This window comes from Talpa occidentalis, unplaced genomic scaffold, assembly GCF_014898055.3.
Source record: "Talpa occidentalis isolate TD23 unplaced genomic scaffold, MPIMG_talOcc4v2.1 talOcc4.16, whole genome shotgun sequence".
Taxonomy (NCBI): domain Eukaryota; kingdom Metazoa; phylum Chordata; class Mammalia; order Eulipotyphla; family Talpidae; genus Talpa; species Talpa occidentalis.
In genome coordinates this window covers 13,474,765-13,492,766 of record NW_023601653.1, presented here as the reverse complement: position 1 = coordinate 13,492,766, position 18,002 = coordinate 13,474,765, and the positions used below count along the sequence as shown (strand labels likewise).

Here is an 18,002-nt window from a genome sequence, read left to right as displayed (position 1 = left end):
GAGAATGATGACCAGTGAAAGCCAAGTTAGAGCTGATGGAAAATGGGTGAGGTCCTGGCATGTCAGGGGCAGGAAGGGCTATGGCCTTAATAACTTTGGTGACAGGAAAAGAGAAAGAAGTGTTGGGCTTAGGACAGAAGCCAAGAGGAGAGAGGCAGAGAGCTGTGAACCTGCATACCAGTCATGTATTCTCCCTGGGTGGAAAGTGGAGCTACTGAGTCAGAAGAGGGTTTGGGAAATCCTTGTTTCTAGAACTGGAAGAATAGCTTAGGGAACAATCTTTACCCTGAAAAAGTCAATACTATTTCAAGCACATAAATCATAACCATGAAAGAGTTTTTAGGCACTGGAAGACTCTGGGCCAAAATAAAAGGAAAAAAAATATTCCTTGGTGGTATGACCAACATTGATTCAAAGTGGCTTCTTAAGATAAATGTCATTTCTCACCATTATAGAATTAAGTTTTGGACAAAACTGTGGTGGTCTAATTTTGTGAAGCCCAGTGTCTGGTGTAAATTATAAATGCAATTTGTTGGAAAATTTTGTATGTACTTTAACTCTTTGTTTCACCTTGAAACAGTGAAACAGACTGATTTTGATGTCGATGAGTATGTCTCTTTGCATAGCGGGGTCTGAGATTACTAATTAAGGGAGCATCTACAGCTTGTTATCCTGGCCACAGATCAGTCAAAAAACCTTGACTTCCAATAATATTCTCAAATTCTAACTCTATATTAAAGGCAGACATTTGAGTTTTCCATTTCATCCATATATGATACTTCATTTCTTTAACCCAGGAAAGCATCCTTACAACAAACTTATCTCCTTTAAGGATAAATTAAAAATCATAAAGTTTCTGAGCAAGCAGAGAAATAAGGCATCTTTTCACATCTATCTTTATATTTAAAAGTCCCCCAACTTCCATAAAGCATATTCTGTAGTTCATACATATATTTTTGGAGATTTTTTGAGTAAATGCTCTTTTCTTCCATATTCTTGGTCTATTAAGTCCTGGTTTGACTCTTATCTTTGGGCAGACTTACAGGCATTGTAAATGATTCTATCCAATAAAGAAAGGAAATATATCATCTTCTGCCTTCACCAAAGAGCACAAATATAGTCTCTAGCAAATGTGATTACAAAGTAACAAATCTGATTATTTGGGTGGCTTGTAGCTGAAGTCTCATTACTACTCATTTTTTTTCCCCTGCACTCCTCATACACATCCTGCCTGACTCGATCCTTTGCGATGTTTAGCAAAATGAGTGCTGCCCCTACTGCATTACATGTTCTGCACAGTCACAATCTTACCAGACGAGGATTCAGGCAAATGACAAAATGGCTTGTACATTTCCATCTGTTTTTAAAAATTAATATATGTAAATATTCCAAGGCCTTTGGACTCTTCTATAAGATATTTAGGCTGTGCTCCAATTAGAAGCTATGTGACCTAACAGAATCCCATTAGCTTCCAGACTCCCTTGCTCCTATCCAGGGAGAGGCTTCAACTACAGGGCACTTGGCCCTCAGACAAGGAAAAAGAAATCCAAACCTGCCTGTGATCAGCCCAGAGCACTCCATTGACTGCAGTATAAGGCCCTGTGTGATGCCTCAGAGGGCTGTGTGAGACCACAGAAGAGCAAACTCTTCTAAGTTTTCCCTCTAGCCATATCAATCCTGAAAATGTAATCCATGAAAACATGATGCTATTAGTATAATATAATATTCTAGTCTGGGGATGAAAAGGTGTCTCCAAAGTGGCCTGTTTCATTTAATTCAACCTAATTCAGCATCCTTAGTTCAAACTCCCTCCCTCTATGTTGTTAGTGCCACAAGGAAGGACTCTGGTCTTCTGCTTCTTCTGGGTGGACCCTCAGTGTCCAGGCCCAGACTCTGCACATAGTGGGTAATTTATTAAGGTCTAGCATGTCAGGAGTAAATCTTTGTAAGTGGCTCTTTCTTTAATTACCAGTGCTGAGATGGGCAGGACTGTCTCCCATTTACAGCTGATGGAATTGAGGGTTGGAGAGAGTTAAGCAGAACCTTCTCAAGACTCACTTCCAAGCCACACCTTGGGAAGTTACCACTTTGCAAAGATAGCAAGTCTGTGCCCATTTGCTTATGCTGAGCTGACAGCTCTTCTCAACTCCCCAGAGTCTCACCTGCCAAGAACTAAAACTTTGGGAAGACCCCGAGCTGAGTGTCATAACATGCTTCTGTAAAGTCACTCACCATTCAGTCCAGTTGTTGGCAAGTCTCATCCAGAGATGCCAAGTGGCTGATCCCGCTTCTCTTTATTGATTGGCCTATGTCATCTCTAAAAGGTCTTTTGCTTAGTAAATGGCAGAAGTGGAACAAAGTGACAGTGGATCCAACCAAAATCAATGTTGAATCATTAAACCAGTGCTTTCTCTTTTCTTCCCCTTGTCAGTGGAGATTTTCTTAAGTAAACCCCACTGCTACCAAAAGAGACAATTGGCACAACTTCTGTTTATTTGGCTCTCAACTTTTACCTCTAAGTAAATTTCAGGATTGCTCTTTTTGGACATTTATTAGATGCAACATTCAAGCACAAACCTCCATATACACATGACAGTCATAACTCTTGTGATTCTGTTGGGAAATTCCACATCTTGGTTGACTGTCATTGTCATCTTCTTCATCCTGGAAACTACCACTTCACTGAGTCTTTGCACACCCCAGGCATTATCAAACACCTGGTAGTTGTGCTCCTCACTGCTGCTTCCTGTAATGGGCACATTAGCTCAGAGAGATTTAGTCCCTTGCTCAGTGTCACCTTCACTGCTGGCAACTCAGATATGAACCCACTTTCCACTGACTCTGAAGTCTGTCATTCTGTACATAAAGGTTACCTGTTATGTGCTGTGATAAGGGAAGCTCTTTATTAACTTAGCTTTGTTTATTTTTTTAAGATTATTTATTTATACAAGCACTGGGTACAGTCAGAAGCACGGGAGGGTGAGAGAATTCACCAGAGACAGAGCAGGGAACAGAACAGGCAGACTGACGAAGTACACTGCTGAGAGGAGCAGCGGGCGAGACAGGAGAGCACTGTGCGCCATGTGGGACCCTTGCCAGGTGGCCAGGGATCGAACCAGTGCTGCAGAGGCTGCGGACAGCTTCACAACCCAGCACTTAACTGCTGCGCCACCACGCGATGCCCTAACTCAGCTTTGTTTAGAAGGGTATGGCCAAGATAATTACTGCCAAAATCATCAGTAGCATATCATATCTAAAGAGTATCTGATTGATCATCATTTTAGAAATGAGAATACTATGGTTCAGTGAGGATAAAAGCCTTGTTTCAGGCCACACTGATTCATGACAGTAGAATGAACAGCCCAACTTGAGCCTCACACTTTCCAGCCCAGTGGCTTCTGCCCTCTATTTCCTCCTTTGCCTGGTGGAAAGTGGTTCTCAGTGATATCTGAATGGCACAGTTTAGGGATGGAAGTATTTTTGCAGAAGAGCAGTCACTTGTCACCCAGCCATGGGGGTGGGGGTAAGGAAGAGAGCACTTGTCCCCAGAGCCCCCTAATGAGGAGGAGGAGGGTGTAGCATGTGAAATGTCAGCCTCCGCCTGTGGGACCCCAGCAAGCTGTGGCCAGGTCTCAAGGGGAAGATCAGACCAAGACTGTTATGAAGTGTCAATTCCCAGTTGCTGTTATATTCCTGAACACTTAGCTGCATAAAACAACACACATTTGTTATCTCACAATTCTACAAGTCAGAATTCGGGAGGGAGCCCCAACTAGTTTATCTGGCCAGGGTATCCTAAAATTGAACAAGGTGTTGGGCTTTTATCTGGAGCCTCTGGGGGAGAGTCCATTTCCAGGCTCATCCAGGTGCTGGCAAAATTCTGTTCCATGCAAATATAGGATGAGGTTTCCATTTCTTTACTGGTGTTGGCCAAGGTCCTTCTCAGTCCCTAGAAGCTACCCACACCCCCTGACTCCTGGCAATCATCATCTTCGAAGTCAGCAACAGCAGGTTGAATCCTTCTTACACCTTGAATCTCTCTGGGATTCCTTTCTGCCTCATCTTTCCTGTGTCCTGCTGGACAAAGTTCTCTGCTTTTAAGGATCGTGTGTGATTTAAATTGGCTCCACCTGAGTAATGCAGGATGCTTTTCCCATTTTAAGGTCTGTAACCTTTCTAACATCTTGTCTCACGAGTCCCTTTGGCCCTGCCACCTACCACATTCACAAGTTGCAGGGACCAGGGACTTGTGGAGTCCTTTGGGAAACCATCCTGCAAACCAGAAGAGGACCCAAAGGGCTGAGCACTTTTGAGTATTTGTTTCTGTCATTGAGAAGAGCACACAGCCTGGACTGGTGCGTATGATAGAACCTGGACCATCCAGCTGTGTCTGCCTGCCTCTGCTTGGGTTGCTCCCAATAAAGGTCAGCCCACTTCCTCTGACACCCCCCCGCCCCCGACACACTCCCAGTCAGGATCTTGAGGGGTATTTTTATGGTGTCTTTTGAATATCTGTCTTCTACCTTAGTAGTTAAAAGCCTGGTTCCTTTACTCTCCATCACTTTTATATTGGCCTCCATGGTCCTCAAAAAGTTACTAATAACACTGCAATCTGCTTGGCAGTTTCTCCAAAGCAATTCAGGCACACTATCTTTTATAAACCTCATAACAGTAAGATGAGGATGAGGTCGATGATGATAATGATCTTGTTTTATAACCTCCAAAATAAAGCTCAGAGATGTGCATGATTTATGGAAGGTTGCAAGCGGATAAGCAACAGTCAGCTTTTAGGCCTCCTGATTGCAAATCCAGCTCCTTTCCACCACACCAGGCAGCCTCTCCTCACCTCTTCACTTCCTTTGCCCCTCCTCATTTTCTGATTCATCATTTCCTTACACTCGTCTACTCTGTCCACCATCTCTGCTTTTCATTTAAATTGTGGGGTCACAAGCTGGTTGCTGAAAGCTGTCATTTCATTTCCAGAGAGTATTTCTGCCTGATTTCTTACAGCTTCATTTTTATCCACTGAGCCCGGGGCCCAGCCGGATTTAGTTCATAGTCTTCACAGGCAAAGCCCAGATTCTGTGAGAATACGAACTGTGCAAAGTGTAATCCGATTAGTAATGCAGACTGGAGTTGTGTGGGAGGTAAAAGCTTTATGGTAAAAAAAACCTCTGCCCCAGTGTCCTCTTTCTTGGATGAGTTTCAAGGCAATCAGATGAAATAAAGCCAAGAGCCACAGGCCAGGCTACCAACTTATCCAGGGACATTTAATTTGAGTCCATTTTTAAGGACTAAATCATTGAACTTGGCAACTGATAGATGCTAGTAAAGCACAGTTAATTTGGAATTGAAAAGCAAAAAGACAAAAATGTTAAGAGGCAATTTGCTTGCTTGAATTCTTATTTTTAGAAAAAAAAAGTAAGAGAGTAGTTATAATGGCCAGTGCTTACCGAGCACCACATACTGATCTGAAGACATTACCTCCATACTGATCGGTTCATTGACACATCCCTATGAATCAAATATCATTGTACCCATTTTACAGATAAGGAAACTGAGGCATATCAAATTAAATAACTTGCCCAAGATCACGCTGCTAATATTTACAGAGCCAGGATTTGAATCTGCCCCTGAGTTCAACGTTGTTCCTATCATCTCTGTGGCATACTGCTCTCTGAGTCACATTGTCTCACTATTTTTTTTTATATTTTTATATCTCTGTCTTATTTTATATATTTTTACATCATTTTTCATTTTTGCACAATGTATGCATTTTCATCTTGGTTATATTCCTCATACAATTCCCACCCCCCTTATTTTGACCCTAATCCCTTCTCTTCTTCCTCCCCCCGTAGTGTATCTCTGGTTTATAGTTGCTTGTGGATTTTTATTTTTATTTTATTATAATTAGTCTTTTTTCCTGGTTCCTTATTTAGGTTTCCTAAATTCCTGCAATGAGTGAGACCATCCGGTATTTTTCTTTTTCTTTCCAGCTTATTTCGCTGAGCATGATCCCTTCCAGCTCCATCCATGTTGCTGTAAATTGCATGTGTTTATCTTTTTTGATTGCTGAGTAATAGTCCATGGTGTATATGTACCACATCTTCTTGATCCAGTCATCTATTTTGGGGTATTCGGGTTGTTTCCAAAGCTTAGCTATTGTGAATAGTGCTGCTTTAAGCATAGGGGTGCAGGTGCTTTTTTGAATTAATTATTCTGTGTCTCACTATTTTAAGTATCTTTAAAGAGAAGGTGGGGGAGGGAGGACTAAGAGGTGGAGAATGGAGATGTTTTCCCCTTCTTGGGACTCTGGGCCCTTCCAGCCTATTCTGATTCCATGACCCTGAATAGAATCTTCTCTCCTCCGTGTGCATGTGATGGGACAGAGAGGAGGGGCCAGAGACACTGAGATTCCTTCTGTTTTGAACTTTTAAGGGCTTTGAAGAAAGGATAGCTACCAGTAGGCAGCCTGGTATAGAGACTGGAGCAATCCTTGGAATAAAGAGGATCTTAACATTCATTTCATTTTTCATTTGATTGCTTATATTTTAAAAACCACTATAGTTGGGACTGTCACTCCAAAGGATAAATTGTAAATATTTTTTAATTGGGGAAAAAATGCCCCCAGTTCCATGTGTTTGCAGTTAGTACACAGCACCTAGATAATTTCCTCTCCAGAGAAATCTCCCTGCTGTAGCCCAGAAGTGGCTGTTTCCATTATCAGTTACTTTGAAGGGGTGATCTGATCATTAAACCCAAGAATCTAAAACCTGTGTTTTGGTCCTGGTTTTATTCACAGGCTGGGTAATTTGAGCTGGATAGTCACCCTCGTGGGTCTCTTTGTGTTGTGTAAATTGAAAAAGGTTCAATCTACTTCTCAGAGATGCTTTAAGGGGAGCGGGGATTTCCAGGGTATAGACACCTGGGGTAGCATAATCATTTTATATCTTTTGTGTGTTTGCTGCTTCTAGTGGTTTGCTATGAGAGATTGAGAATCTGGTCCCTTAGAAAGCTTGAAAACCACTTCTAGGAAAGAATACAAAAGAAAACCCCTTTTAAAAAACTGTTGTTTTCCTGGAGTTGACATCTTTGTGTGCCCTGGCCGGAGACACCTATGGTCGGCCAGTGGGCTCAGCTTGAAACAAGCAGTAAAAGCTCATCGGCCTGTTGTCTACGGGAAGGCTGCTTGGGAGAGGCATGAGGGGTTGAAGTGAATCATGACCTGGTACTCTGTGCACGTCCAGCCCACTGCCGCGTGCCGCTGGCTCCCTCTCTGGGGCCAGCCACATCCTTCCCTGACCACAGGAATAGGGGAAAGTTTTCTAAGCACAAAATGAGCTTCTAGAACCTGCAGAATGTAAGATGTTAAGGTCTCAGCTGCTTTGCTCAAGGAACCATCAACCTCATTTTCGGAATCTCCTTGGCTGTCGATTGGCACATGGACATATGTTAAGAGACAATGTGGGTTGCTCAAATTCTTATTTTTGAAAAAAAAAAAAAAAACAGAAGAAAGTAGTCCTAATAGCCAGTGCTTAGTGTGCACCAGACAATTTCTGAAGACTTTACGTCCATATTGATCAGGTGATTGATACACCCCTGTGAACTGAATGTGTCATCATGGCCGCCACCTCCGAGGCCATGATATTGAGGTCCCTTGTGAAATCAAGAGACCGAGCTCCTGCTCTCTTCTTTCCATCTGTAAAATGGGGGCATCATGAGTGCAGTGAATGTGCCTGGAGAGTGCGGGGTCACGATGGCGGCTCTGGGTGGAGACTTCCTGCTGTGTCTGGGGCATTGCTGACATGCTGTACCCTTTGGTCTTGCCTTTCCTGTGCCGCAGGGTCGATAAACAAATAAGCAGGTTTCGGAGATGGTTACCTAAGAAGCCAATGAGGCTGGACAAGGAGACACTGCCAGACCTGGAGGAGAATGACTGCTACACTGCCCCTTTCAGCCAGCAAAGGATCCACCAGTGAGTGTTTTATGCGAAAAAGCCCTTTTCTTACTAAGCTCAAGCAACTGTGCTGGAACCTTTTCCCGCTCACCTATAATTCCTTGACATGTGGAAACAATGGGGTGGTGCTCTTCTCCCTTAAAATTCCTGTCTGTTTTCATATTCCTTTTGTGTTAGTCAGGGCAAGCTTGCTGCTCTAACCATCCTCCCACATCTCAGTGCCTTCACAAGCGAGAGGGGACGTTTATGCGTGTGTGTGTGGCCTGGTGGTGGTGACTCAGGGACTCTGCCTCTTCTGTCTCAAGGCCCTGACAACTTCCAGTGCTCATCTGCATCTAACCAGCAGGCAGGGAAAGGGATCCATACCTTTGCCTTATTGACAAGGGGGGTTGCTGGGTTTTGTTTTGTTTTTTTAATCTCTGTTCAGTTCCCCTCTCTTCAACAAATCACCGAGTGGCCCCAAGAAGAGCCACATCACCCAGCAGGCAGACAGTCATCTGTCAGACAGTCTCTGAGCAGTAATTTGTCACTTTTGACATTTTGGGGGGAAGGGAAAGTTGGCTAAATCATCGAGCCCGTGAGGAATTAGAAAAGTGAGGGAGAATTGACTCAAGCTTCTGAGATGACAGGAAATTATGATTGGATGTCAGGGTAGGTAGTAGGGAGAAAAGTACGCCCCAGAATATGACCAGCTCAGGCAAACAGTGTCTTAAAAAGGGGATACATCTGGTCACCCCCACCCTCACTCTCAGCCAGGCATTCCTGGCTCTCCCTGCTCAGCTAAGGAGACAGCCTCAGTAAAAATGACTTACCTGAGGGGAAGAAATTGGTGGCAGATTTTTAAAAATAATAAGTTGTTGACTTTGAGAAAATAAGCCAAACAGCAGTGTCAAGTTGCAGGGAAGTATGTTGTGGGGCACATGTCAGCAACAGAAAATCATTTGAAGTCTCTGGACCTTGAGAGGGTGAAAAAGAGAAGAAAAATCAAAGAGTAGATGTTCTGCACCAAGATGTGTAATATATAATGCAAGGGAAGCAACTCAGTCTGAAATAGCCAAGCCCTAGGTCCCCAGAGATCAGAGTATGATCAACCCAACCACGTGATGTGGTCATTTAAGAGGATCATTGAAGAAGACAGGACATGCTCAGCCTGGCCTCAAAATCCTAGTTAAATTTTCCAGTGGGAAATAGTAACCAAGAAGGACTTCATGTTCACTCAAGATTAGGACCTATGGGTGTTTTAAGAGAAAAAGACAGATGAAAGCTGACATGTCTCTGCTCTTAATTTATACCAGTGCCATGCCTATATTGTTCATCTTGAGTTTCTTACACAAGTGATTGTTTTTAAATTGTTCTGATTTACAAGCAGACTTTCCCTTTGCTTCACACCTGCCTGTACAGGAGAGGGCTTAAATCTTTGCATGTATGGCTGGATACATGGATAGGTAGGTGGGTGGGTGGATGGATAGATGGATAGATGGATGGATGGATGGATGGATGGATGGATGGATGGATGGCTAGATAGATGGATGGATCAATGAATTACAAGGTATGTGCTCTGATAATTTTTTCCTTCAAAGAGATATGGGTAAATGGAAAGGAATGTTTCCCACTACTCTTCTTACTGGTCATGTGTTCTAATGTTTTAGAACAAAGTTTCTCGGCAGGGTTCTCAAAGTCAGAAGTATCTGGGAACCCATCAGGAATGTCTGAGGACTAGAACCAATGGTCATATCTTTACAAATATAAAAATATATATGATGAGGGCTTGTAGCATGTAGGATAGAGCTTTTCATCCATCTCTCTCATATATTTGCGAATCATTTTTTAAAGCGTTTGAGTGTTCATTCACTGAGTAATTGATTAATTCATCAATTACTAATTTGGTGCCTGCTTCTTCCCAGGTTCTATCCTAGTGGACATAGAGATAAAAATTATATTTTATTTATTCCAGCCTCATAAAGACATAAGATCATTTTAATACATTGTAAACAACATGTTGGATATGACTTACACCAGGGAATGCTTCATGACCCAGATTTGGAGGGAGGTTGGTAAGAGATGAGGGTTGATCACACAAAGAAAATATTTAAGATGCATTTGAAGGATAACCCTTATCCTGTTAGGTAAGAGGAGAAGATCTCAACAAGAAGGAATAATACCTATAAAAGAATACAAGCATGCAACAAAATGGAGTGCCTGCGGAAACACATGTATTTTCTGTATATGAGGTATAAGGTGTGAGAAAACCTGGCATTGTTTGAAAAGAGTACTCATGGAAAATGAGGTTCCAAGACAAAACTAAGGTGGAAAAAAAACAGATCATTGAACAATGGAAAACTAACAGGCAGACCTCAGTGGGACCAAAAGGATGGTTAGGCAGTTCTGTCATGCAATTAGAAGCTGAAATTTTTAGCAAATATCTTGAAGATTATGGGCACTGGAAATTTCTTTCTCTTTGAAAATTGCCATGTCACATAGACAACATCTGTTTAAAATGAAAGCATAAAAAGTAAGACCTGAAGAATTCGCACTGTCCTGTTGGAAACAGTTGTTTTGTATAATTATAAAACTATTTCCCTAAAGATGCTTTGAGGTTGATATTAATGGGTTTAAAGTAATCAGAGGTAGCTGGTTAATAAGCTCTGGGAGTTATAACATGATCTCTTGGTTTCCAAATGCATTCCAGAATCCCATGTGACTTCTTGGCTTTGAAGAATATTTGATAATTGTGTCTGTCTAGGGATAAAAGAGAATGCCAGAAATACAGGTGTGTGTGTAGGCGAATATAGTAGAGAAAAGAGAAAAACATTGGGTGCTTAATAAATAATGATCAAAGTAAAAAAGAAACTTACATTGCTTTGCTCTCAGGATAAAACCTAGACACTAATTAGGCTCACTCAGGCCGTTCAACTTACTTGGTCACACTGGGGTGATTTGGCCTTAACTCATCTTGCCCTCTGGTAACTCCTGTCTACATATGTTCTCCATCTGCCTTCCCTACATGCCCTTTCCTTTACGCTTCCTCTTTCAGGGTTCATCAGTGACGTTTCTTCCAGAAAGCCTTCCATTATTTCCAGTTTTTACCCCAATTCTAGATAGGGTTCACACTTCTATGTCTTGGTAATATTTTTTTCCTATCATAGCTCTTAATACCACCATCCACTTAATCACTTTCTCTTACACTAACCATGGATATCTTGGTGCTGGACCGGGGAGGTCTGATAGGACAGGAGAAAATTGCTGAAGTGGGAGATGCTCTATAAATTATTTATTATTTGCTCTTCCTCGTAACAGAATAAACCAGCTGACCACGGCAGTGTGGTAGACAGTAGTGAAGCCAATGGCAGTGTTCAAGTAGTGGAAGTAGACCTGGGCAGAGGCCTGGGTTCTGCTGCCTCTCAACTGCCACGAAGGCAATTGAATCTATAAGCACTTTTGTTTTTCAGATGACTGGCTATTGATCTGAGAGAACGGAGGGACTGTTCTGCCATCTCATCTCAAGCTGGGCTTTTTATAATGAGTTAAAAAAAAAACAACTAGTCACCGGCAAACAGCCATCAGAACAGCCTGTTATAGTTGTTCTTGGAATTCCACATGTTCAGCCCCCAGAACATGTTATCAGCATCACAGTTTTCTTGGCTCTGGTACATCAGTTGGGGCCCATGTCTTGCACTCATTCAGGCATCACTGGGACAGCAGTCTCAGTTCAAAGCAAGAGTTTTAGTCTAGGGCCTCCCCAGTGGTGCAGTGGGTTGAGCGCAGCGCTGTGAAGCTGCCCGCAGCCTCTGCAGCACGGGTGTGATTCCCGGCCAGCCAGAGAGAGACCCACATGGCACGGCAGACCTCTCCTGTCTCGCCCACTGCTCCCCTAAGCAGTGTCTTCAGTCCATCTGCCTGTTCTGCTCCCCACTCTGTCCCTGGTGAATTCTCTCACCCTCTCACACCTCTCGTCTGTACCTCAGTTCTTGTATAAATAAATAAATCTTAAAAAAAAGAGCTTTAGTCTAAAGAAAAGATTATTCACAAGTGTGTATATGTCGCCTGTGCTCTGTGTGTGTAGGATCCTATACTAGTTACAGTGGCTTCTCTTCCTCCCTCGACCCATATCAGTAGCAGCAACTGTGACAAGAAAAGTGATAGTGACCACTGTGTATCAGTAAGTTCTATGACCCAGAGTTACTCCAGAGGCGCACTGCAATGCTGAGGGCAGCTGGCTCAAGGTCACAGCCCTCAATGGCAGATGATTGAAGAGAAGGGATGTGTTTTTCTCCCCGAGGCTGCCACACACATGAATATGTGTGTGCAGCAGAGGGGAGCCAAAGTACAGCTCTTCAGACCCCGCACCCCAGGGTGACCCTGTGGGTGTGAGATAGCTGAAGGGCTTTGGAGCTTACTGTGGACACATTTGAGGCCTGTTAAAGAGACAAAGCTAAGTGGTAAAATATAAATGGTAAAGTGTTTTCAACCATGGAGAATATCATGCAGAGTAAGTATTCAGTTACAAGAAAGAAAATAGGCTTGAATTTGCATGTGTCAGAAGCCTTGTCTCCGTGATGATGACAAATGAGCCAATGGCTTGGGCTCTGAGCTTTGTGGGTAGAGCAGAGGGAGAAACACAGTGGGTCTGTCCATCAGAGAGGAAGAAGACCAAACCCTTAGTGAAGTGGTGCTTTTCCCAGCATTTTCCTAGACACTGACTCAAATTCTTCCACAGGGAAGGGAGCCCTGAATGAAGTGGTGGATAATCACCTTAGCAACTTCCTTATAGCAAATCCTTGGCAGGGTTTTCCCAAAGACTTTCCAGTAGGCTCCTCAGTATGGTTCTGAAGGATTGGTTGTTCATGGCCAGAAGCTTTTGTGGGAGTTTAGGGACATTTTCAGCAAAATGTGACATTATACCTTAATCTCACTGTCAGTCTTTTTCATTTGAGCTACATTCTACAAAAGTTAAAGTTGAGAACTTATTAAAAAGCAAATAGGCTTACATTCTATTTGAATATGTATTCAGATTTGTAAAGCAATGAAAGCAAACCTGTGGTTTTGAGGTGTGTTGAAGAGACAGTGTTCAGTGGTAAAATATTTTGATATCATTCAGAGTAAGTATTCAGTTCCAAGAAGGAAAATAGGCTTGGATTTACATGTGCCGATGACCTTGCCTCAGTGATGATTGACAAATGAGCCAGTGGGTCATGTAGACGAGTCGTGAAGAATGCCATTTGGTCATCTTATATGGTGGCACCAGAACTGGGTCTACAGGCCACATACCAGCCACCATGGCAGGGACACTCTCAAGATCTGTCCCCACAGAAAGCACTCTTGCATGAGCCAGCTGTGGGGTCGTGGCTTTCAGCAGTAGGGCACTCCTTTTACCAAAGCCATGTCCTTCCAGAAACCACCTCAAAACCCAGTTTCAGAGGTAATTCAATACACAGGATTGACTTGTTTGAGGGGAAAATGATAGCTAATTGCTCAATGCTTCCAGATTCTGAGTACTTCACAATTATAAACTGTTAGTCCTATGAATAAAGTGTTGTCATTACCCTCATGGGGGTGAGGGGGAGAAACTGAGGCACAAGGGGGTTAAGTAGCCCTAGGTTACACAGTAACGGGCAGGACTTGGATGCTTAGGCCAGGCATGCTGGCCCCGCTTTTATAATTTTAACATCATATGTCTATTTTTTTAAAAAGATTTATTTATGCATACAAGACCTGGGGTACAGGTCAGAGATGTGGGGGGTGAGAGGATTCACCAGAGTGGGGAACAGAACAGGCAGATTGACTGAAATACACTGCTGAGCAGTGGGCACAACAGGAGAGGTCTGCAGTGCCATGTGGGTTGCTCCCTGGCAGGCCAGGGATTGAACTCATGCTGCAGTGGCTTCGGATTGCTTCATAGTGCGGTGCTTAACCCCTTGCGCCACCAGGGAGGCCCTCATATGTCTATTTTCTATGGCTGCTTTAACAACTTCCATAGCTTAAGACAACACACATGTATCTTTTATCTTACGGTCCTGCATATTCCATGTCCAGTCTGATTCTCACAGGGCTAATCCTAAGGTGAGGCAGGGCTGCATTCTCTTCTAGAGGCTGGGGGGAGGGCCCATGTTTGTCATTCCCAGCTTCTAGAGGCTACTGTGTTCCTTGGCTCCTGGCCCCTTCCTTCCTTCATCTTCAAACCATCCACAGCAGCTGAGGGGAGCAGCGGGCGAGTCAGGAGAGGTCTGCTGTGCCATGTGGGTTGGACTCACTAAAGTCCAAATTTGTTATAGCAGCCATGGACTCACTTCTCTGAACAGCTTCTGCCATCACATCTCCTTTCCAGGCTCTTTTGCTTTCTGCTTCTGTTTTTAAGGACCCAGCAATAATACTAAGCCTACTTGGATAATTCCTCAGTCTTAAAGCAGCTTATTAGTAATCTGAATTCTGTCTGCATTATTAATTCCTCTTTACCACATAGCTTCATGTATTCGCAGGTTGTAGTGATTAGGATGTGGACTTCTGTGGGGAGCCGTCCCGCCTAACACAAAGGCAGGATGCAAAGCCCCCAGGGCCTGAGAGGATTGGCAATTCCATGGGTGAAAACAAAGGGAAAATTGGGGCAATAGGATTCAGGGGCATTAAATGAAATGGCATATGTGAAATACTTGGTTCAGTGCCTGGCATGTAGAAAGCCCCCATTATTTTCCACAACTTTGAGCCAAGAATAAAAATCCTTGGCAGAATCTCTGAAAAGCCATGTGTACAGGAAAAGTTTGAGGTGACAAAGACTATTTTTGCAAATGTAATTGTCTGACCTGCATGGGAAAAGCATTATCTTTATGCTAAATGGCACTCATTTGGGGGGATATATGTGCAGTAATGCTTGTGCTCTTCCTACCCTGACCTCCCTGCCCCCCACAACAAATTAATATGTAAAATCTAGTCCCCAAAGAGGTGGGGTTTTAAGGAAGGTAATTAGGTCACAGAGTGGAGTTCTCATGAATGGGATTTGTGCCCTTAAAAAGGAGAGCTGCAAGCTAGCTCCTCTTCCTACCATCTGAAGATACAAGAAGTTTATAGCCCCCCCAAAAAGAGCCCCCACTTGAACTTGACCATGTTGGCACCCTGATCTCAGATTTCAACCTCCTAAAATAAATGTCTGTTCTTTATAATATAAGCCACCCAGTCTATGGAAATTTGTTATAGCAGCCAGAACTAAGGATGCTTTGCCACTTGACATGGATTTAGCACTAACATGTGAGTATTTGTTTTTCAAACCCTCTCAGCAGGGATATCTGAAGATACTGCCTTTTACTGAATTTTCTTTTCAGTGTTTGGAGTTTTTCTGTTGTTTTCATTGATCTGAAATCTTTAGAGAGTCCTTTAGGCAAAGAGATACTGAGATTGATTTGGGTAGGATTAATGTTCTTTTAGTGCCCCCATGACTTCCAGCTGTCTCAGAACATTTGTTTTATTGCTGTCACTTATTTGGCATTAGGATCCTCAATATGCAAGTTGTTTTATCGATCTCCAGCATCAGGGGAAACATATCCCTGTTCTGGAAAGTTTTAAGCTAAGTTGAAAATGAAACAAGCCATTGAGCCTGAGATTTGCGCTTCTGAAGATGATGCGGCTACTTTTAGTAGGACAGAGCTGCTGACGTTAGCTCAGGGACAAGGAGGTCACCTAATCATGTATGAAAAGCTCACCTTTGGGTGTCTGGAGAACCGGTTGTTATTTAGCTGTGTTTCCCTAGAATTTGTGGGACCTAATCACTAGAAATCTTTTATTGCCATATCCCATCTATAAGTGAATACATTTTTTTCATTTATCACTCTTTCATTCAACAAATGCCTTTAATTACTATGCACTAAATATTGTACTGTAGTAGATAAATACGTGTGTTACTGTGTGTTCACATGTATATTTATGTATGCATATGTATTTTTGAGTTGGGCATGTTAAATTTGATAGGAAAGAGGCTATTTTACTCGTCCAAGTAGAAGCAGGCAATTCAAAGCACCTCTAGGAGAAGGAAAGATGTGCCAAAGTGAGGCATGATAAAATAAGAAGGGTTAACATGCGGAGCAAGGAGGGGACCTGGACTGCATCTGTGGGTGGATTGTGTATTATGTAATCATGTGGGGCATTGCGTCATCTGGAACAATAGTGGCCAGAGGGGAGGAAACAATTGTGCCTGGTGGGTACCCTGTGCCAGGCTCTGTGCTACATAGCCTTCGTTCATTGTCTCATTTGACCTTTGCATCAGCCCTGCAATGTCATTTTACTAGCCTCATCATAGAGAAGGTAGAACCCAGTCCTGGGGAAGTTAAATGATTTACCTAGAGCTACCCAGTAACAAGCCAACTTTGGGTTAGAATCCAAATCTACCTGACAGTAAACCCACCCTCCTTTCATGATACCACAGCTAACACCTAGCACTCACTAAACTTTGGCTTAACTTTGGGACTACTATTGAGAGTCATTTCCATTTAGAGATGGAAAATGGGCAGAGAGGGCAAGGCAGTTATGGGTTACACAACTGGCAGACGCAGGGAACCATCCTGAACTGTCAGATTGTGTGAGTTTGCTCTTACCTGCCCTGGTTACACACTCATACCGAGGCAGGCTCCAGGTGGGCAGATCCCCTTGGCCTCACCAGTGCTTCACCCATGGGAAGCAGTACAGCTGAGGGTGCTCAGATTATGAGCTGCCTGAAATCCAGGGCCTGGGCAGGGCATATCTTATGTTTAAGAGTGTTACTGAGTTGGGGACTGTATAGACCTTTGTCCGTAATACTTTATTCAAATGACCACTATTTTAGGACCTTGTCTTAGAATGTGCTTATCCCTGGAAATAAACCTGATGCTTCTAGTTTCCTACCTTCCTCACTTCTAATACCATACCTCAACTCCACCATCAGCTTTGTTTTCCATGGTATTGGGATTGACATGTAGAGGGTGTCACCTCTACATGTTGGCCAACCTGGACACTAGCATCTTCCTCACTGCCTTCCATCAGCACCTAATCCTTCTGGACCTGGCTTCTCCTTTCCAGTGTCACTGCAATTGCCTTAGTTGAAATGGCCACCAACTCTAGCGTGAACAGTTGCATGTCTCCTCACCTCCTTGGTCTTTCCCACTCCCAAATATGTCCACCACACTCAAGCTACAGGCCACTTACAAGGCTCCTACTACTAGACCACAGAGTACAGTTGTAAGAAGGAACTCTTCCTCCAGGTATTTGAACCCACGTTGCCAAGCAGAGTATGGGCTAGATTTCTACTTTTCCTCATCCCCTTAGTTGTGTACCTCCAACCGTGAATAGTGGACACTGTGGTGTCTTGGCTTTCTTGCTTAACTGCTTTGAAAGATTCTATAGGGCCTGTGGGATCAAGTTCCGACTCCTTAGTATGGCACACAAGTTTACTTTGCCAGTAACTTCTCCCTTCTCTCAACTTCCTGGGCTGGATGCTCCTACCACATGGTACAGAAGCACCTTCAATAGCCCATGAACACCTCTCCTTCCCCCTTAGGGGTGCTCTCTTTCCTCAATGTCTTCTGCAAGCCTGTTCTTCACTCAGGAGCTAGTCCAGATGTCATCTTCTTTATGAAACCTCATGTGCCTCATGCAGACAGTGTCAGACTTCTGGGTCCATTAGCCTTTGTAAATGCTCTGATTATGGCACTGATTATATTGTACCACAATCATTTGTTTCCTTGTCTGTGTATTGCAAAAAGCACAACTCAGCAGCCAGAAGTAATTAGAAGGGAGTTCCTGTCTTTATTCGAGTTTCTCAGAGGTTGCAAAGAGAAGCCAAGCACGTGGTCCTCAGCAGCCCCTCTTTAATCACCCTGCCTTGTGCCCTCCCTTGCCAGCCTGATAGAAAACATTCCATCTCCACCCCAGTGTGCAAGCTTTTCTTCTTTCTTTCTTGTCCTCTGCTGCCCCCAAACCTTCACCCTTCCCTCTCCTATCACTTTATTATGTGGACAGATAGAGATTCTCCACCAGGGAGAGAAAAATCCATCCTCCTTTAGAAGAGAGTAAATGAAGCCATAAA

At 43.3% G+C, this 18,002-nt stretch overlaps 1 protein-coding gene across 5 annotated transcripts in view; it reads left to right on the top strand.

Annotated features, from left to right (window-relative positions):
• The window catches only part of ANO4 (anoctamin 4), a 301,260-nt gene that overhangs the window by 203,613 nt on the left and 79,645 nt on the right, over positions 1-18,002 (top strand). For all 5 annotated transcript variants that reach the window (XM_054696103.1, XM_054696102.1, XM_037513790.2 and 2 more), the window contains one exon: positions 7,844-7,975. In XM_054696103.1, the coding sequence (XP_054552078.1) occupies positions 7,844-7,975 (132 nt within the window). The remainder of the gene's footprint in view (positions 1-7,843; positions 7,976-18,002) is intronic.